The 16570-nt window shown below is 41.7% G+C and overlaps 1 protein-coding gene across 5 annotated transcripts in view; it reads right to left on the reverse strand.

Moving 5' to 3' along the window:
- Positions 1 to 16570, reverse strand: part of Scn10a (sodium voltage-gated channel alpha subunit 10) — a 97048-nt gene that overhangs the window by 68192 nt on the left and 12286 nt on the right. For all 5 annotated transcript variants that reach the window (XM_026779226.1, XM_005348099.2, XM_005348098.2 and 2 more), the window contains exons 4-5: positions 1271 to 1399; positions 553 to 644 (exon numbers count right to left, since the gene is read on the reverse strand). In XM_026779226.1, the coding sequence (XP_026635027.1) occupies positions 553 to 644; positions 1271 to 1399 (221 nt within the window). The remainder of the gene's footprint in view (positions 1 to 552; positions 645 to 1270; positions 1400 to 16570) is intronic.

Consider the following 16570-nt stretch of genomic DNA (forward strand, 5'->3'; position numbering starts at 1 on the left):
AGAGAGAGAACTGGGCTGTCCTGGGGAAGAACAGGTCAGAGCCCAGCACAGCTGGCTGCAATGATGGGGCCCCTGCTCCTTTGAGGAAGGATGCTCGTCAATGGAAATGCCTCCTTCGGGGGAGCAGTGTCACAGGCAACAGGAAACCTTCTGACACAGTCTAGGATCGATCTGTGTCATTTTGTTGGAAAATTAACTTTGTTGGCACCATACACATGAGACCCTATACTGGGAGCAGAGAGACGGATATAGTGTTCTGTTTGGCAGGTGGTTTGACAGCTGAAGGTTAAAGGTCACGGTGTTGAAGGGAATATCCTTCCTCTGCATCTTACTAGGGGTCAACCCTTAGTTTATGTTTCTCCTAGGCTTAAAGTCCCAGTTTCTTTATCAGCTAGGCCAATAGTCAATAGTCCCTGTCTTGGACCGTGTACACGCGCGCACGCACGCGCGTGTGTGCGTGTGTGTGTGTGTGTGTGTGTGTGTGTATCAAAGAAGAGCAAGAAGAATGAGCATTTGTTCCGTTGAACAAACCTGCTAGTTAAAGCTGCTCACCTGGGATCACAGAAACAGTTTTCAGGGCTCTGAGAACTCGGAATGTCCGTAGGCCTGAGATTCCTCGGAGGTCTGTTGCTGCCCCGACATACCTGCAGAATCGAAAGGCACTGAGCATTTTCTCAGGGAATAGGTTCCAGGGTTCATGAATCACACACAATGGGAGCCTTGGGAGATCAAGGACAGACAGGCATTCCCGGAGGCATTACTGTCTACGGTTGGCATGGATGCCCACTAAAGTGTTGGATTCAAACACACAGGCTTGATGAACCTGCCTCCTCAGATACAGCTCCATATTGGGTAGGAATAACACTGAGCCTTGCCTTGACCTGTGTTGGCCAGTTATTAGCACAGGACTTTGGCTTGTTCCCAAGGGCATGGGATGAACCATTATATATTCCAATACCCAGGTCACAAGGCTCCACCAGAGGAAGATGAATCGAGATGAGGAGGTAATCCGGATTAAGAGCATGGACAGCCGGGAGGTGGTGGCACACGCCTTTAATCCCAGCACTCGGGAGGCAGAGGCAGGCGGATCTCTGTGAGTTCGAGGCCAGCCTGGTCTACAAGAGCTAGTTCCAGGACAGGCTACCAAAACCAACAGAGAAACCCTGTCTCGAAAAACCAAAAAAAAAAAAAAAAAAGAGCATGGACACCCCCAAAAGTCCTACAACCCAAGGTCTACAGGGACACCCAAGCCAGAGAGGGAAACACTCACGCTAGGGTAATGACGCTGAAGTCCAGCCAGTTCCAGGGATCTCGCAGATAAGTGAACTCATTTAGACAAAATCCTCTTGCCAGTATCTTTATCAGAGCTTCGAAGGTGTAAATGACAGTGAAGGCATACCTGGGGAGGAGGTGGAGAGGGACAGTAACTGTGCCCCAGAGGGACCTCTGTGCTTCCTCTGCCAGGAAGTGAATTCCAAGGGAATGCATACAAAGACCATAGCCAAGGCGAAGGGGGCAGTAAGGAGCTAGGAAGCACACTGAAGTGTCACACGTGTGGATTAGGTTTTAGGAGAGAGGGAGGGAGAGAAGGAAGGAATGAGTGAGTGAGAGAGAGAGAGAGAGAGAGAGAGAGAGAGAGAGAGAGAGAGAAAGAGCAGTAGCAGCTTGTAAGCAGAGGACAATGTCAGGCGAAGACGGAGGCTCTCCTTCTGTACATCCTATGGATGCTGAAGGTTCCTTTCCCAACCTGTGGTTGTTGGAAGATGCTGAAGAGGCACAGGTCATTGCTGTGGTGCTCTTCCTGTATGTCCCCACTTCCAGCCCTCTGGGGATTCAGATACAAACATAAATCTCCCATGACTTGTGCTGGGGAGATAGCTGGTTTTCCATGTAAACATGAGATCTGTTAGATTACATGAAAAAGCCAGGTATGGCAGCATGTGTCTGTGTTTATAGTCCCAGCACGAGGTAAGTAAGACAGGAGGCTCCCTGGAACTCACTGGCCAGCCAGCTCAGCTGAATCCATGAGCTCTAGGCTCAATTAGAGACCCTGTCTCAAAAACTAAGGTGGAGAGTAACTGAGAAGAAACTGTACACAAGCCTCCACCTCCATTTGCATACATACCAACCCATACACACACACATATGCACACACAGAGACACATACGCACACATGCACGCACAGAGACACATATGCACACATGCACGCACAGAGACACAGACACACACACAGAGACATGCACACACAGACACATACACATACAGAGAGACACAAGCACACACAGATACATATACACCCATACACACACAGACACATACACACAGAGACACAATTAAAACTTTAAATTATAGATGTGCTTTTGTGTAAAACATGGGCGAACTCTTGACTAAACATGCATTTACCCCATCCTACCCGAAAGTCCCTTCTGGATGAGAGAGGGTTTTTCAAAGACATAAACCCAGTAGGATAAACACAAGCTACCCCACAGAACATTGAACAGTTCGGGATGGAGAGATGCTCAGGACTCCAGAGGATGGGCTGTGGGAGAAGGTGCAGACAGGGCTCAAGAAAGTCTGTCCCAGTCTCCCGGGGAAGCAGCTGGGCCTTCTAGAGCCGATGTCACCCAATATTCTCCGCCTGCTGCAGAGGTGGATCAGGTGCTTACATTCAGGAGGGGAACAAGAGGGAGGGCAATGCAGCCTGAGGTTGGAAGGCGGAGTTTTCATGGAAAGGCAGGCGGCTCCCACTTCTGCCTTTGCTGAATTCCTAGGCATCGGTCAGATTCACAACTCACGAAGATCTTCCTTGTTCTCTGTCTATCAGGGCCTAGTTATGTAGCCCAGGCTGGTCTTGAACTTGTGATTCTCCTACCTAGCTTTATGAGTGCTGGGATCACAGGAATCCAACACCACCAGCCGCTGTGGATGTAATTCCTGTAATAGGAAAGCTGGCAAAGGAGTGTTGTGAATTCGAGGGGTGCTTGGAATCAAAACGAAAACAAGAGCCAAGCAAGGTGGTGCATTCCTGTAATCCCAGCACTTGAGAGGATAAAGCAGGAGGATTGTGATGATCTACAGGCCAGACTGGACCGTATGCATGAGTATCAGTGCTATATACAAGGTCCTGTCTCCATCACCATCGCCAAAATAAAACAAAAGCCCAAGGCAACCAAAGAGGGTGTAAAAAGACAAGAAGAAACAATAAAGAGAGAACTAGAGAAATCTAGAGAAATAAAAAAATCTCTGCTATTGATATTTTTAGAATGTTAAAAGGTGAGATAAACATTTCTTAATGCAAGAATAGGAATCTATAAAAAAATTAAGGCACAAAATAGAACTTCTGAAAGCAAGACTGCAAACAAAGTTTTAGAAATCTCAGAAAATAGAACACAAAGCAGAAATGACTAAAAGGGAGATGGAGAATCAGGGGCTCTGCTTGCTCCCACACTAAGAGGAAATCAGGAAAGAAACAGGTTAAAGTATCACAGGAATTGTTCAAAGAAAAAAAAAAAGCCTCCCCAAATTGAAATACCTAAGTCTTTAAAATGCAGGCAAGCATTCAGTAAAACAAGCGAGAGAGTTAAAAAGCCTCATCATGGCAGAACTCCACCAAGGTTCAGATCATTCTCCACAAAGACAAACCCAACAGCTCTGCTTGAGAGACAAAGAGAAAACAAACACACAGGCTCTCTACAAAGGATTGATGTCTCAGTCCTGCCCTGTCACTGTGAAGAGGCACCACAACCAAGACAACTTAGAAGAGGAAGCATTTAACTGGGGGCTTGCTTATGGTTTCAGAGGCGAGTCCATGACCACCATGGCAGGGAGCAGGGAGGCAGGCAGGGAGGCATGGGGCTGGAGCAGTAGCCGACAGCTTACATTCTGATTCATGGGCAGGAAGTACGAAGAGAGACTGGGTTTGGCATGGGCTTTTGAAACCTCAAAGTCTGCTCTCAGTGACACAACACCTCCAAGGAAGCCACACTTCCTAATCTTTCCTGAACACTCCACCAACCAAATATGAGAGCCTCAGGGGGCCATTCTCATCCACTCCACCACACTGACTGAGAATACAAACACCATAAGATAGCTCGGGGGCTACCTTGGCCCGGAAAGAAGGAGGAAAGCCTCCAAGTTCGGAGCCATAAACTTTCCCATACAGAATTTGTCAGGCAAATTGTCAGAAATGAAGTTAAACTAACATGTAGGAATATGAAAATCCACAAACATTTACTTCCTGGCCCCCTGCCTATGAAAACCTAGACTGACTGTACCAGAACAACAAGAAAGCTACCAATAAACACTAGGTTGTGGGATCCCAGGAACAGAGGAGGAAAGAACCCCAGGAAAGAGCTGTGGGTCCGGCTGAGGCGAGAAACAAAGGGCCCCGTACGGTGGAACGATATTTGTACACAGTAAATGTGCATTGCTCTCATGGATAATAAAAAGCTGACTGGCTGATAGCTGGGCAGGAAGCGATCGGGCAGGACAGCCTGACACAGAGAGGATTCTGTGAGGAGGAAGAAGGGTGGAGTCAGAGAGCAGCCTGCAGACACAGAGAGAGCAAGATGGGCATGCTGTACTCAGAAAGGCACCAAGCCACGTGGCAAAGCATAAATAAAAACATGGGTTAATTTACGCGTAAGAGTTAGCTAGTAATAAGCCTTAGCTATCTGCCAAGCATTCATAAGTAATATTAAGCCTCTGAGTCAATTATTTGGGAAGCAGCTGCCAGTAGTGGGCTGGCAGGCTGGAGAGAAACATTCTTTTCCAAAGTTACTCTGAGAATTAATGTTCTCAATTCTCCAATTAAAACACACAGACCATGGGCTGGAGAGACAACTCAGTAGTTAAGAGAACTGTTTGCTCTTCCAAAGGACCAGGGTTCAGTTCCCAGCACCCACATGGAGACTGAGAACCATCTGTAACTCCAGTTCTAGAGCCTAGGACGTTCTCTTCTGGCCTCCATGGGTACTGCACACGTGTGGTGCACAGACATACAAGCAGGCAAAATACATGTACACATAAAAATAAGAATAAGTCTTTAAAAAACACACATATCAGTAGACTGTATTTTAAAAAATGACTCAACTATTTACTGGCAACCAGAAACTCATGACACCAGCACAGTTGAACACGGGGTCTGGGGGAGTTGAAAAAGATGCTATAAATGGAATCTAAAATCTAACCGAAGCAGCTGTACTCATATCCCAGAAAACAGACTTCAGGCCCAAATTAGAGGACACCAAGAAACTCACTTCATGAATAATAAATATAGGCGGATCTCTGTGAGTTCGAGACCAGCCTGGTCTACAGAGCTAGTTCCAGGACAGGCTCCAAAACCACAGAGAAACCCTGTCTCGAAAAACCAAAAAAATAAATAAATAAAATAAATCTAAAGGATATAATAGTTATAAACATACATGGTCTGAACACTCAAGCAAGTTTAAACAAATAATAAACCCCCAAATTTTCTTGTATGAATCATATCATATCAAAATAAAAGTGACAATCAACAGCAAGAGAAAGTACAGAAAACAATAAATATGTGGAAATTGGACAATATACTTCGAACAATTAGTGGGCAACCAAAGAAATCCAATGAAGGGGTAGAAAAAGCCTAGAACCAAGTTAAAATTAAGATATGACATTCCAGAGCCTGTTGGGTGCAGTGAAAGCAGTTCTAAAATAAGTTTACAGCTATAAGTGCCTATGTGACAATGAGGGATATCAGATAACTTCACGGCACATCTCAAGGTCTTAGGAAAAAAGGAACAAGCCTATCTCAAGAGTTGTAGGAGAAAAAATAAAGATCAGAGCTGAAATTAATTAAGTGCCAACTGAAAAATTTCCAGAAGAACAAATGAAACCTATTTTGTTATTTGAAGTGATAAAGCTGACAAAAGCTTATCAAAGCAATCAAATGAAAGGACATAAGATAATAAAGTCAGAGACAAAAGGATATTACAGCATGGACCACAGAGACCCAGGTGATCACTAGGGATTTTAAAATATTTATTTGTGTGTGCGTGTGTATGTATGTAGGTGTGTGTATATATGTGTGTATGTGTGTGTGCATGTGTGTGCATGTGTGTGCATGTGCGTGTGTGTGTGCATGTGCGTGTGTGTGTGTGTGTGTGCATGTGTGTGCATGTGTGTATATATGTGTGCATGTGTGTGTGCATGTGTGTGTGTGTGTGTGTGTGTGTGGACAGACATGTGGAGTTCAGAGGACAACTTGCAGAAGTCAGATCTCTCCTGTGTCATGTGAGTCACATCAGGCTTGGTGACAAGCATCCTTACCTTTTGAGTCAGCTCAGCTCCAGGAGGGAATATTTTGAAAGCTTAGATTCAAATACATTGGAAACTCTTGAAGAAATTGACATATTTCTAGAAACACAAAATCTAAAAATATAGAACTGGAAAGTTGTAAAACCTAGACAGATCAATAATAACAAGTAACGAAATTGAAGAAGGATTCTCCCAACAAAGCAGCCAAGACCAGATGGAGTCACCACGTGTTTATAGCTGAATTTTTCCAGGTGTTTAAAGAAAGAGAAGGAACGCTTCCAAGCTCATTCTACAAAGTCTGATTTACCCCTGTACTAACACTAGATAAAGACACAACAAACAAGGGAAAACTATATGCTGGCATCCTTCTTAAACAGAGAGCAGAAATCCTCCGTAGAAAACATGCAGAAATTCAGCAGCACATTAACAAGATCACACACAGTCATGTAGCTGGTGTGTAATGATGGCTCAACACCTGCAAGTCACTAAGTGCAACACAACCACCTCACGGATGCAGGAAGAAAACAACTCTGACAAAATTAAACATCACTTTGTGACAAAACTCTGTGAAGAACCCAGGAATGGGAGGCGCACTCTTTACCAGGGTAAAGGTACTTGACATCCCTACAACTAAAGTTATAACAAACAGGGCAGGGGACGGTGGGGGGGAGGAACATTCCTTCTAAAGTCAGGAATGAGACAAAGCCAGCCACTATCCCCACTCCTAGTCAATGCATTTTCTTTTTTTAATATTTATTTATTTATTATGTATACAATATTCTGTCTGTATGTCTGCAGGCCAGAAGAGGACACCAGACCTCACCACAGATGGTTGTGAGCCACCATGTGGTTGCTGGGAATTGAACTCAGGACCTTTGGAAGAGCAGGCAGTGCTCTTAACCACTGAGCCATCTCTCCAGCCCATGCATTTTCTATTTAAATTTTATGTATTATTATTGTGTATATGTGTGTGTGTGTGTGTATGATACATGCGTGTATCACAGTGCATGTGTTTGGAGGCCAAAGGACAACTTTAAGGATTGATTCTCTCCTCCCATTTTGTGGGTCCTAGGGATGAAAACTCCAATTGCCAGTCTTGCACTGCAATTGCTTCTATCTGCTGGGCCATTTCGCTGGCTCCTTAAGGTATTTCTTGAAAGCTTTGCCAGAGTGATATGACAAGAAAAAAAATAGAGATAGAAATACAGAATTAAAAAGTCACGTTATCTGCAGATGATATGATCCTGTATCTAAAAGTCCAAAAGATTCCGCTAGAAGCCTTTAGCTCTGACAAATGCTTTCAAAAAAGGAGCTATAAGCCAGCAGACAGACATCACTTCCCTTTTTACACAGAACTGACAAATTCACTGAGCAAGAATCTGGAGTGAAAATCCATTTGCAATACCCTTCTCAATAAAGTACACAGTAATAAACCTAAGCAAACATGAGAAAGACTTCTATAATCAAAATTAGAAAACATGGAAGAAAGAAATTGAAGACGATATTAGAAAGTGGAAAGGCCGCCCATGTTCATGATTTAGCAGAATTTATACTGTGAAAATGGCCATATTGATGGATGATACCCACATATTCAATATCTCTCATCAAAATTTCACTGATGTTCTTTCAGAGGTAGAAAAGGAAATTCTTGAAATTTGTTACGGAAGCACAAAAGGTCCCATATAGGTAAGAAAATCTGGTAGGTTGGGCCAAGGGAGGATGCTCTGCCAACAAAAACAAAAGCAACCTTGTAGGAGGAGACACTTGTTTGTCCTGGCCACCCAGAACTGAAATAATCACACAGAAACCATATTATTTAAATCACTGCTTGGCCCATTATCTCTAGCTTCTTATTGGCTAACTCCTACATCTTAATTTAACCCATTTCTATTAATCTGTATATCACCACGAGGTTGTGGCTTACCAGCAAAGTTTCAGTACGTCTACCTCTGGCTGTGGATCCATGGCAACTCCTTAACCCTGCCTCCTTACCCCAGCATGCCATTTAGTTTTCCCTGCCTACCTAAGTTCTGCCCTATCAACAGGCCAAGGCATTTTCTTTTTTCATTAACTAATAAAAGCAACACATTGACAGAGGACCTCCTGTAGCACAACCTGGGAGGTATGACTTCAAATTATGGAGCTCTAGTAACAAAAATTACAACATAACACTGACAGAAAAACAGACAGACCAATGGACTCAATTAGAAGATCCAGGAACAAACCCACACAGCTCACACCTACTGACAAAGACACCAGAATTGTACACTGGAGAAGGATGGTATTTTGAACAAGCAGTACTCGAAAATGGCAACACACAAATGTACAAGAGATAAACTAGCTCCCTATATCTCACCCTGTGCATAGATCAACTCAGAATGTACCAAAAGGTCACAAGGGAAGACTAGACCACTTGAAATTGCTACAGGGAAACAGGGTAAAATGCTCTAAGATACAGAAGAAGGCAAGGACTAAAAAGAGCCCCACCAATCAGAAAATGATGGCAATCCGTAACAAATGGGGTCAAATAAAATCAAAAGACACCTGAATGCAGAAGAGAATGCCAACAGAGAGACAGCTGAAGGATGGGGTGAATCTTTGCCAACTATAAATCACACACAATAACATCACCAACAATGAAAACTAAAATAACAGGAACTAGCAATTACTGGTAATTAATATTCCTTAATATAAATGGGCTCAACTCACCTATAAAAAGTCACAGGCTAACAGATTGTATATGAGAACAGAATCCATCCTTCTGCTGCATACAAGAAACACACCTCAACCTCAAAGGCAGACATCGCCTCAGAGTAAAGGGTTGGGAAAAATTTATCAATCAAATGAACCTAAGAAACAAGCTGGTATAGCTGTCCTAATATCTAACAAAATAGACTTCAAACCAAAATCAATCAAAAAATACAAAGAAGGCCATTTCAATTAGTCACAGGAAAAATCCATCAAGAAGAAATCTCAGTACTGAATATCTATGTCCAAAATACGAGGGCACCATCACATGTAAAAGAAACACTTCTAAAGCTTAAATCACATATTAAACTCTACACACTAATAATGGGAGACTTCAACATCCCACTCTCACCACTGGACAGGTCTGTCAGACAGAAAATTAAGAGAGAAAAAAGGGAACTAACAGATTTTATGACTCAAATGGACTTAACAGACATCTATAGAACATTTCATCCAAACATAAAAGAATATACCTTCTTCTCAGCACCTCATTGAACCTTCTCAAAAATTGACCACATAATAGGTAACAAAGCAAATATCAACAGATAAAAAATTGGAATAACACCATGTATCTTATTGGATCACCATGGCTTAAATTAGAATTCAACAGCAACACTAATTCTAGAAAGTCTACAAACACATGGAAATTAAACAATGCTCACTCATATCAATGGGTCAAGGAAGTAATAGTGGAAGAAATTAAAGACTTCCTAAAATTCAATGAAAATGACCATATAACATACCCAAATTTATGGGACACAATGAAAACAATGTTAAAAGGAAAGTTCATAGAACTAAATGCCTACATAATGAAGTTAGAAAAATCCCACACTAGTGAGTTAATAGAACACCAGAAAGCTCTAGAACAAAAAGAAGCAAATTCACTCAGGAGAACTGGATGGCAGGAAACAATCAAATTGAGAGCTGAAATCAACAACAGAAACAGAAAACAATACAAAGAATCAATGATACAAAGAGTTGGTTCTTAAAAAAATCAACAAAATAGACAAACCTTTATCTAAATTAACCAAAAGGCAGAGAGAAAAATATCCAAATTAACAAAGTCAGAAATAAAAAGGGGACATAACAACAGACACAGAGGAAATCCAGAGAATTCTTAGGTCATATTTCAAAAACCTGTATGATGTGGGACAATTGTCTATATTCTGTCAATTATATTTTAAATAAATGCCGATTGGTCAGTAGCCAGGCTGGAAGTATAGGCAGGACAACCAAACAGGAAGTAAAGGTGAGTTGACAAGAACAGGGGAATTCTGGGAAGAGGAAAGCTTGGTCTGCAGTCTTGGCCCAGCCACAGAACAAGCAAGATGTGACTGCCTTGCTGAAAAAGGTACTGAGCCACGTGGCTAACATAGACAAGAATAATGGGCCAAAAAAAGTTATAAGAGTTAATAAGAAGCCTGAGCTAATGGGCCATTCAGTTTATAACTAATGTAGACCTCTGTTTGATTTCTTTGAGATTTAACGAATGTAGGAACCAGGCAGGACAGAAACCCTGACAACACCTGTACTCCACAAAATTGGAGAACTTAAAGGAAATGGACAATTTTATGAATAAATAACACTTAACAACATTAAATCAAGACCAGATAAGCAAATTAAATAGACTTATAACTGCTAAAGAAATAGAAACAGTCAGCAAAAGTCTCCCAAGGAGAAAAAAAAAAGCCCAGGACCAGATGGTTTCAGCACAGAATTCTACAAGATTTTCAAAGAAGAAAATACCAATACTCCTCAAATTATTCTACACAATAGAAGCAGAAGGAACACTGTCAAACTCTTTTTATGAGGCTACAATTACCCTAATACCCAACCACACAAAGACATTACTAAGAAAGAGAATTACAGACCAATCTCACTCATGAATATTGATGCAAAAATACTCAATAAAATACTGGCAAACTGAATCCAAGAACACATCAGAAAAATCATCCACCATGATCAAATCAGTTTCATCCCAGAGATGCAGGGATGGTTCAGCATACGAAAATCTGTTAATATAATCTACCATATAAACAAGCTGAAAAATAAAAGCCACATGATCATCTCATTAGACACTGAAAAAGCCTTAAACAAAATACAACATCCCTTCTTGAAGAGAGCAGGGATACAAGAAACATACCTAAACATAATAAAGGCAATATACAGCAAGCCAACAGCCAACACCAAACTAAATGGAGAGAAATTCACAGTGATCCCACTGAAATCAGGAACAAGACAAGGTTGTTCACTCTCTCCATATCTATTCAACATAGTTCTTGAGGTCCTAGCTAGAGCAATAAGACAACAAAAGGAGATCAAGGGGATACAAATGGAAAAAAAGTCAAACTCTCACTATTTGCTGATGATATAATAGGTTACATAAGCGACCCCAAAAATTCTACCAAGGAACTCATAAACACCTTCAGTAATGTAGCAGGATACAAGATTAACTAAAAAAAAATCAGTAGCCCTCCTGTACACAGATAAAAAATGGGTTGAGAAAGAAATGAGAGAAACATTACCCTTCACAATAGACACAAATAGCATAAAATATCTCAAAGTAACTCTAGCCAAACAAGTGGAAGACCTGTATGACAAGAACTTTAAATCTTTGAAGAAAGAAATTGAAGAAGACACCAGAAAATGAAAAGCTTTCCCAGGTTCTTGTAGGTAGAATTACCATAGTAAAAATGGCAATTTTACCAAAAGCAATCTACAGATTCAATGCAATGTCCATCAAAATCCCAGCAAAATTCTTCACAGACCTCAAAAGAACAATACTCAACTTTATATGGAAAGGGAAAAAAAAAACAGGATAGCCCAAACAATCCTGTACAATAAAGGAACTTCTGGAGGCATCACAATCCCTGACTTCAAACACTACTACAGAGCTACAGTAATGGAAACAGCCTGGTATTGGCATAAAAAGATAGGAGGACCAATGAAACCAAATAGAAGACCCAGATATCAACCCACACACCTATGAACACCTGATTTTTGACAAAGAAGCAAAAAAATATCAAATGGGAAAAAAGCCATATTCAACAAATAGTGCTGGCATAACTGGATATAAACATGTAGAAGAATGAAAATAGATCCATATCTATCACCATGTACAAAACTCAAATCCAAATGGATACAAGACCTCAACATAAAGCCAACTACATGGAATCTCACAGAAGAGAAAGTGGGAAGTACACTTGAACACATTGGCACAGGAGACCACTTCCTAAATATAACCTCAGCATCACAGACACTGAGAGAAACAATTAATAAATCTGACCTCCTGAAACTGAAAAGCTTCTGTAAAGCAAAGGACATGGTCAACAAGATAAAATGGCAGCCTACAAAATGAGAAAAGATCTTCACTAACCCCACATCTGACCAAAAACTGATCTCTAAAATATACAAAAAATTCAAGAAATTTGTCATCAAAAGAACAAATAATCCAATGGGGTACAGAACTAAATAGAGAACTCTCAACAGATGAATCTAAAATGGCTGAAAGACACTTAAGGAAATGCTCAACATCCTTAGACATCAGAGAAATGTAAATCAAAACAACCCTGAGATTCCATCTTATACCTGTAAGAACGGACAAGATCAAAAGCACTGATGACAACTTATGCTGGAGAGGTTGTGGGGTAAAGGGAACACTCCTGCATTGCTGATGGGAGTGCAAGCTGGTACAGCCTGTTTGGATATGAGTATGGCAATTTCTCAGAAAATTAGGAAACAACCTACCTCAAGACCCAGCAATACCATGTTTGGGTATATACCCAAAGGATGCTCAATTGTACCACAAGGGCATGTGCTCAACTATATTTATAGCAACATTGTTTGTCATAGCCAGAACCTGGAAACAATCTAAATGCCCCTCAACTGAAGAATGGATAAGGAAAATGTGGTACATTTACACAATGAAGTACTACATAGCAGAAAAAGCTAATGACATCTTGAAATTTGCAGGCAAATGGATGGAACTAGAAAACATTATGTTGAGTGAGGTAACCCAGACCCAGAAAGACAATTATCATATTTATTCACTCATAAGTGGCTTTTAGAAATAAAGCAAAGAAAAACCAGCCTACAGATCACAATTCCAGAGAACCTAGACAACAATGAGGACCCTAAGAGAGGCATACATGGGGCTAATCTACATGGGAAATAGAAAAAGACAAGCTCTCCTGAGTAAATTGGGACTATGGGAACCATGGGAGATGGTAGAAGGGGCGTGGAGAAGAAGGAAGGGGAGCAGAGAAAAATATATGGCTCACTAAAAACAATTTTAAAAATTAAAAAAAACAATAATCATTGTAACAAAAATCTTAGCGCAAGTCTGTCATCTCAGTCAGACTTGCACTAAGAACCCCGAGTGTGCCTGGAAATTCATGCTTTCTTGCAAATGTGGAAATACTTCTTCCAAAGTCTTCCCTGCAACCAACTGTTTTCCAGAACATGGGTATAGCAAGTGAAGGTCCAGGCTATGAAAGGACTCCTCCGGGGACTGTGAGCCTGGGGCTTGAGAGGAGGGCGAAGACGGGTATAATACTTTTCCTTGGCATGATTTCATCTCCTCCTGATTCCTCTTCTAGCACATTCTTCCTCTTTAGTTTATTGTGAACATAAGAAGAGATTTAAAATGGGCTCTGTGTGTCTGTCTTGCCCCAAGCAGACAGGCAGGCAGGCAGGGAGAGAGGGAGGGAGCTTCCATTAGCCCTCAGAGACTAGCACATAGCTGATGTTACAAAGAGGCACAATGGGAAGCTAAGAAAAGAGAAGGGCTTGTGTCTACTGGGCAGATTGTGTCAAGGACAAGGCTATTCCCTTGGCTTCTGAGTCTTGACTGGCTACAATTTCTTTTCTTCCTAAACAAATACACAGCGTGATCTGGAGGGACTGGGTCTATCTCAAGGATATGCATTCTTTTCCCTGGGTCCTTCCAGCTCACACCCCAAAGGTCAGAGCTACTCTGTTGTTTCCACAAGGTTGAGGGTACTCAGCCTTGCCTTGGACTAGAACAGGGAGAGCTTTGTATCTTTTCAAAGTGTGTTTACAAAAGAAGTTGTGTCAACAGTTCAGTGTGTGTGGAGTCTAATAGAGAATGTTCTCAGTGATTCCTGGGAATGAAAACTGACATAGCTTTGGAAAGTGATTTGGCGATATTCTAAAAACTAAAGCTGAGTGACTGAGTGGCTCAGTTGGTGGAGTGATTGCTTGGCATGCAGGGCCGCAGCTGAGCTCAGTCCCCTGCGCTGCATAAACAGGGTGGGGTAGAAAGAACACGCATTCAATCCCCAGCACTCAGGAGTTGAGTCAGGCCAATCAGAAATTCCAGGCCATCCTTGTCTACACAGAGGGTTCAAGGCTATCCTGTAATACATGAGATCCAGTCTTATAATAAAATAAAATAAAACGGTGTATGTTCCTTGGCCCAATAACTTCTACTTCTAAAAACTCATCTCTCAAATTTTGTTGCATTAGTTGTACAAAGATATGTGCACAAGGCTATTCATCAAAGAATAAATCATGACACAAAAATATAAGGATTCTTATTATGATTACGGTTATCATAGAAAATAGTTCAATTTCACCTCTTTCATGCTGGTAAAATCTATCCATTCAATTTCTACTAACCAATTGCTGCTGAGATTTTTAGTGAGATTTCACTGAATCTATAGATAAATTTGGGCAGCACTAACAGTTTAATAATAGTAATCTTCTCATCCATTATCACAAGATATATTTAAATTTATGTAAGTACTTTAAAATTTCTCAATAATGTTTTCTCATTCTTTAGTACAGAGGTCTCGGGTATAGATTTCATGGCACCATTTGAATCTATTAGCCCCATTTTGTGATTTATCTCTTCTCCAGTTATTAATTTTTTCTTTCTGCTTGCCTTTCATTTATTTTATTCTTTCTCTAGTTCTGTGCCAGCCATTCCTACCTTTACTGATATTAAGATCCCACACTGCTCAACTGTAAATCACCTCCTGAGAACTGTTTTCCCCCTATAGGCTCTGATTAAACTCATTTGTCCCCAGAGATTCTGCAGTTTTACTCTGTAGCTGTCTTTCGTTCAAGAGCTCTTGAAGAACAGCTTTAGCACAACCTAGTGAAAAGGGTTCCTCCTTTCCTTCCAGTTCCCTGCCATTTTCTAACTTTATGGCAGAATGACAAGAGAGTTCGCTATTTGTTATTGTTATCTGTGGAACCAATGGGATTGGGTTTTGTGGTTGCTGTTTGTTTTGTTTTGGAGTGGGGCTAGCATGAGGTTAACGCTTATGGTCTTCTGGCTTAATCTCCGAGCGACACGGTGTGGAATGCATTTCCCCATTCCTATCCCCTCTCCATCTTCACAGATTTTTTTTATATTTCATCAATTACAGGCAGAGAATGCGACTTTCAGATCCTCCAATAGCTCTGCATACGCATGCCCACATTCTTCAGTTTGTAAATACTGTTCTTGTGACATTCATTGCGAAGCTCAGACTTGCTGTTGTATTTAGCGTTCAGAGTGTCATGCTTGTCTGGCCTCCTGCTCTTTGGTGTAAGTCTACTTTCTCTGATTCCAGCTAGCTTTCTGTCTGTCCTTCCTTACATCTTTGCCCATTCTTTGTACTGTTTGAGACAGGGTCTTATGTAGCCCAGGCTCGCCTTCAACTCTGTGCTCCCTGCCTCTGCTTCCTGAGTGCTGGGGTTTTAGGCATATGTTACCAAGCCTAGCATTTCCCCATTCTTTTATTTAAACTTTTTATATCTTTGTGTGTGTGTGGGGGGGGTGTATGCCTATGTGTGCAGTTGCAACATGTGTACATACATGTACACCAAGGCCAGAGGTGCACCTCAGCTGTCCTCCTTTGGGAGCCATACAATTTGTTTAGAGCAAATGCAAAAATCACTAAACAAACAGCAAACAGACAAGCAGCAGGGCAGAGATGGTGCACGCCTTCAGTCTCAGCACTCAAGAGGCTGAGGCAGGCGGATCTCTGAGTCTAAGGCCAGCCTTGTCTACAAAGCGAGTTCCACGGCAGCCAGGGCTACACAGAAACTCTATCTTGAAAAAGAAACAAAGCAAAGGTTTATGTTAGCCATACTTACTCCCTACCACTCCCCAACTTGTAGAAGTGTGTTTTCTCTTTCAACCGAACGGGTTCTGGGATGAAGCTCAGTTCACGGGACTTGGCACCAAGCATCCTCCGCACTGAGCCATCATGCAGGCCCCTAGAACTCTTTGGAGCTTCTCCCTTTAGAGAAGCAGGCTTACATGATCACTCCCCCATGTCCCGTCTTCTTGCTCCTGCTGGGGTTTTACTGTTTATACCTTGTCAGCTCTAGAGCTTTCCAGGGGTAAAATGCCAGGATCTCATCTTTCTCCACCTGCGAGAAAGCCAGTCTGTTCAGGGCTTTGCCCTTCCCCCACCCACTTCTGGTCGCCCAGGCTTGTGGTGACATCATTGTCTCTGTGACATCATTGTCTCTGTGACATCATTGTCTCTGTGACATCATTGTCTCTGTGACATCA

This window comes from Microtus ochrogaster, chromosome 5 (genome assembly GCF_000317375.1).
Source record: "Microtus ochrogaster isolate Prairie Vole_2 chromosome 5, MicOch1.0, whole genome shotgun sequence".
Classification (NCBI taxonomy): domain Eukaryota; kingdom Metazoa; phylum Chordata; class Mammalia; order Rodentia; family Cricetidae; genus Microtus; species Microtus ochrogaster.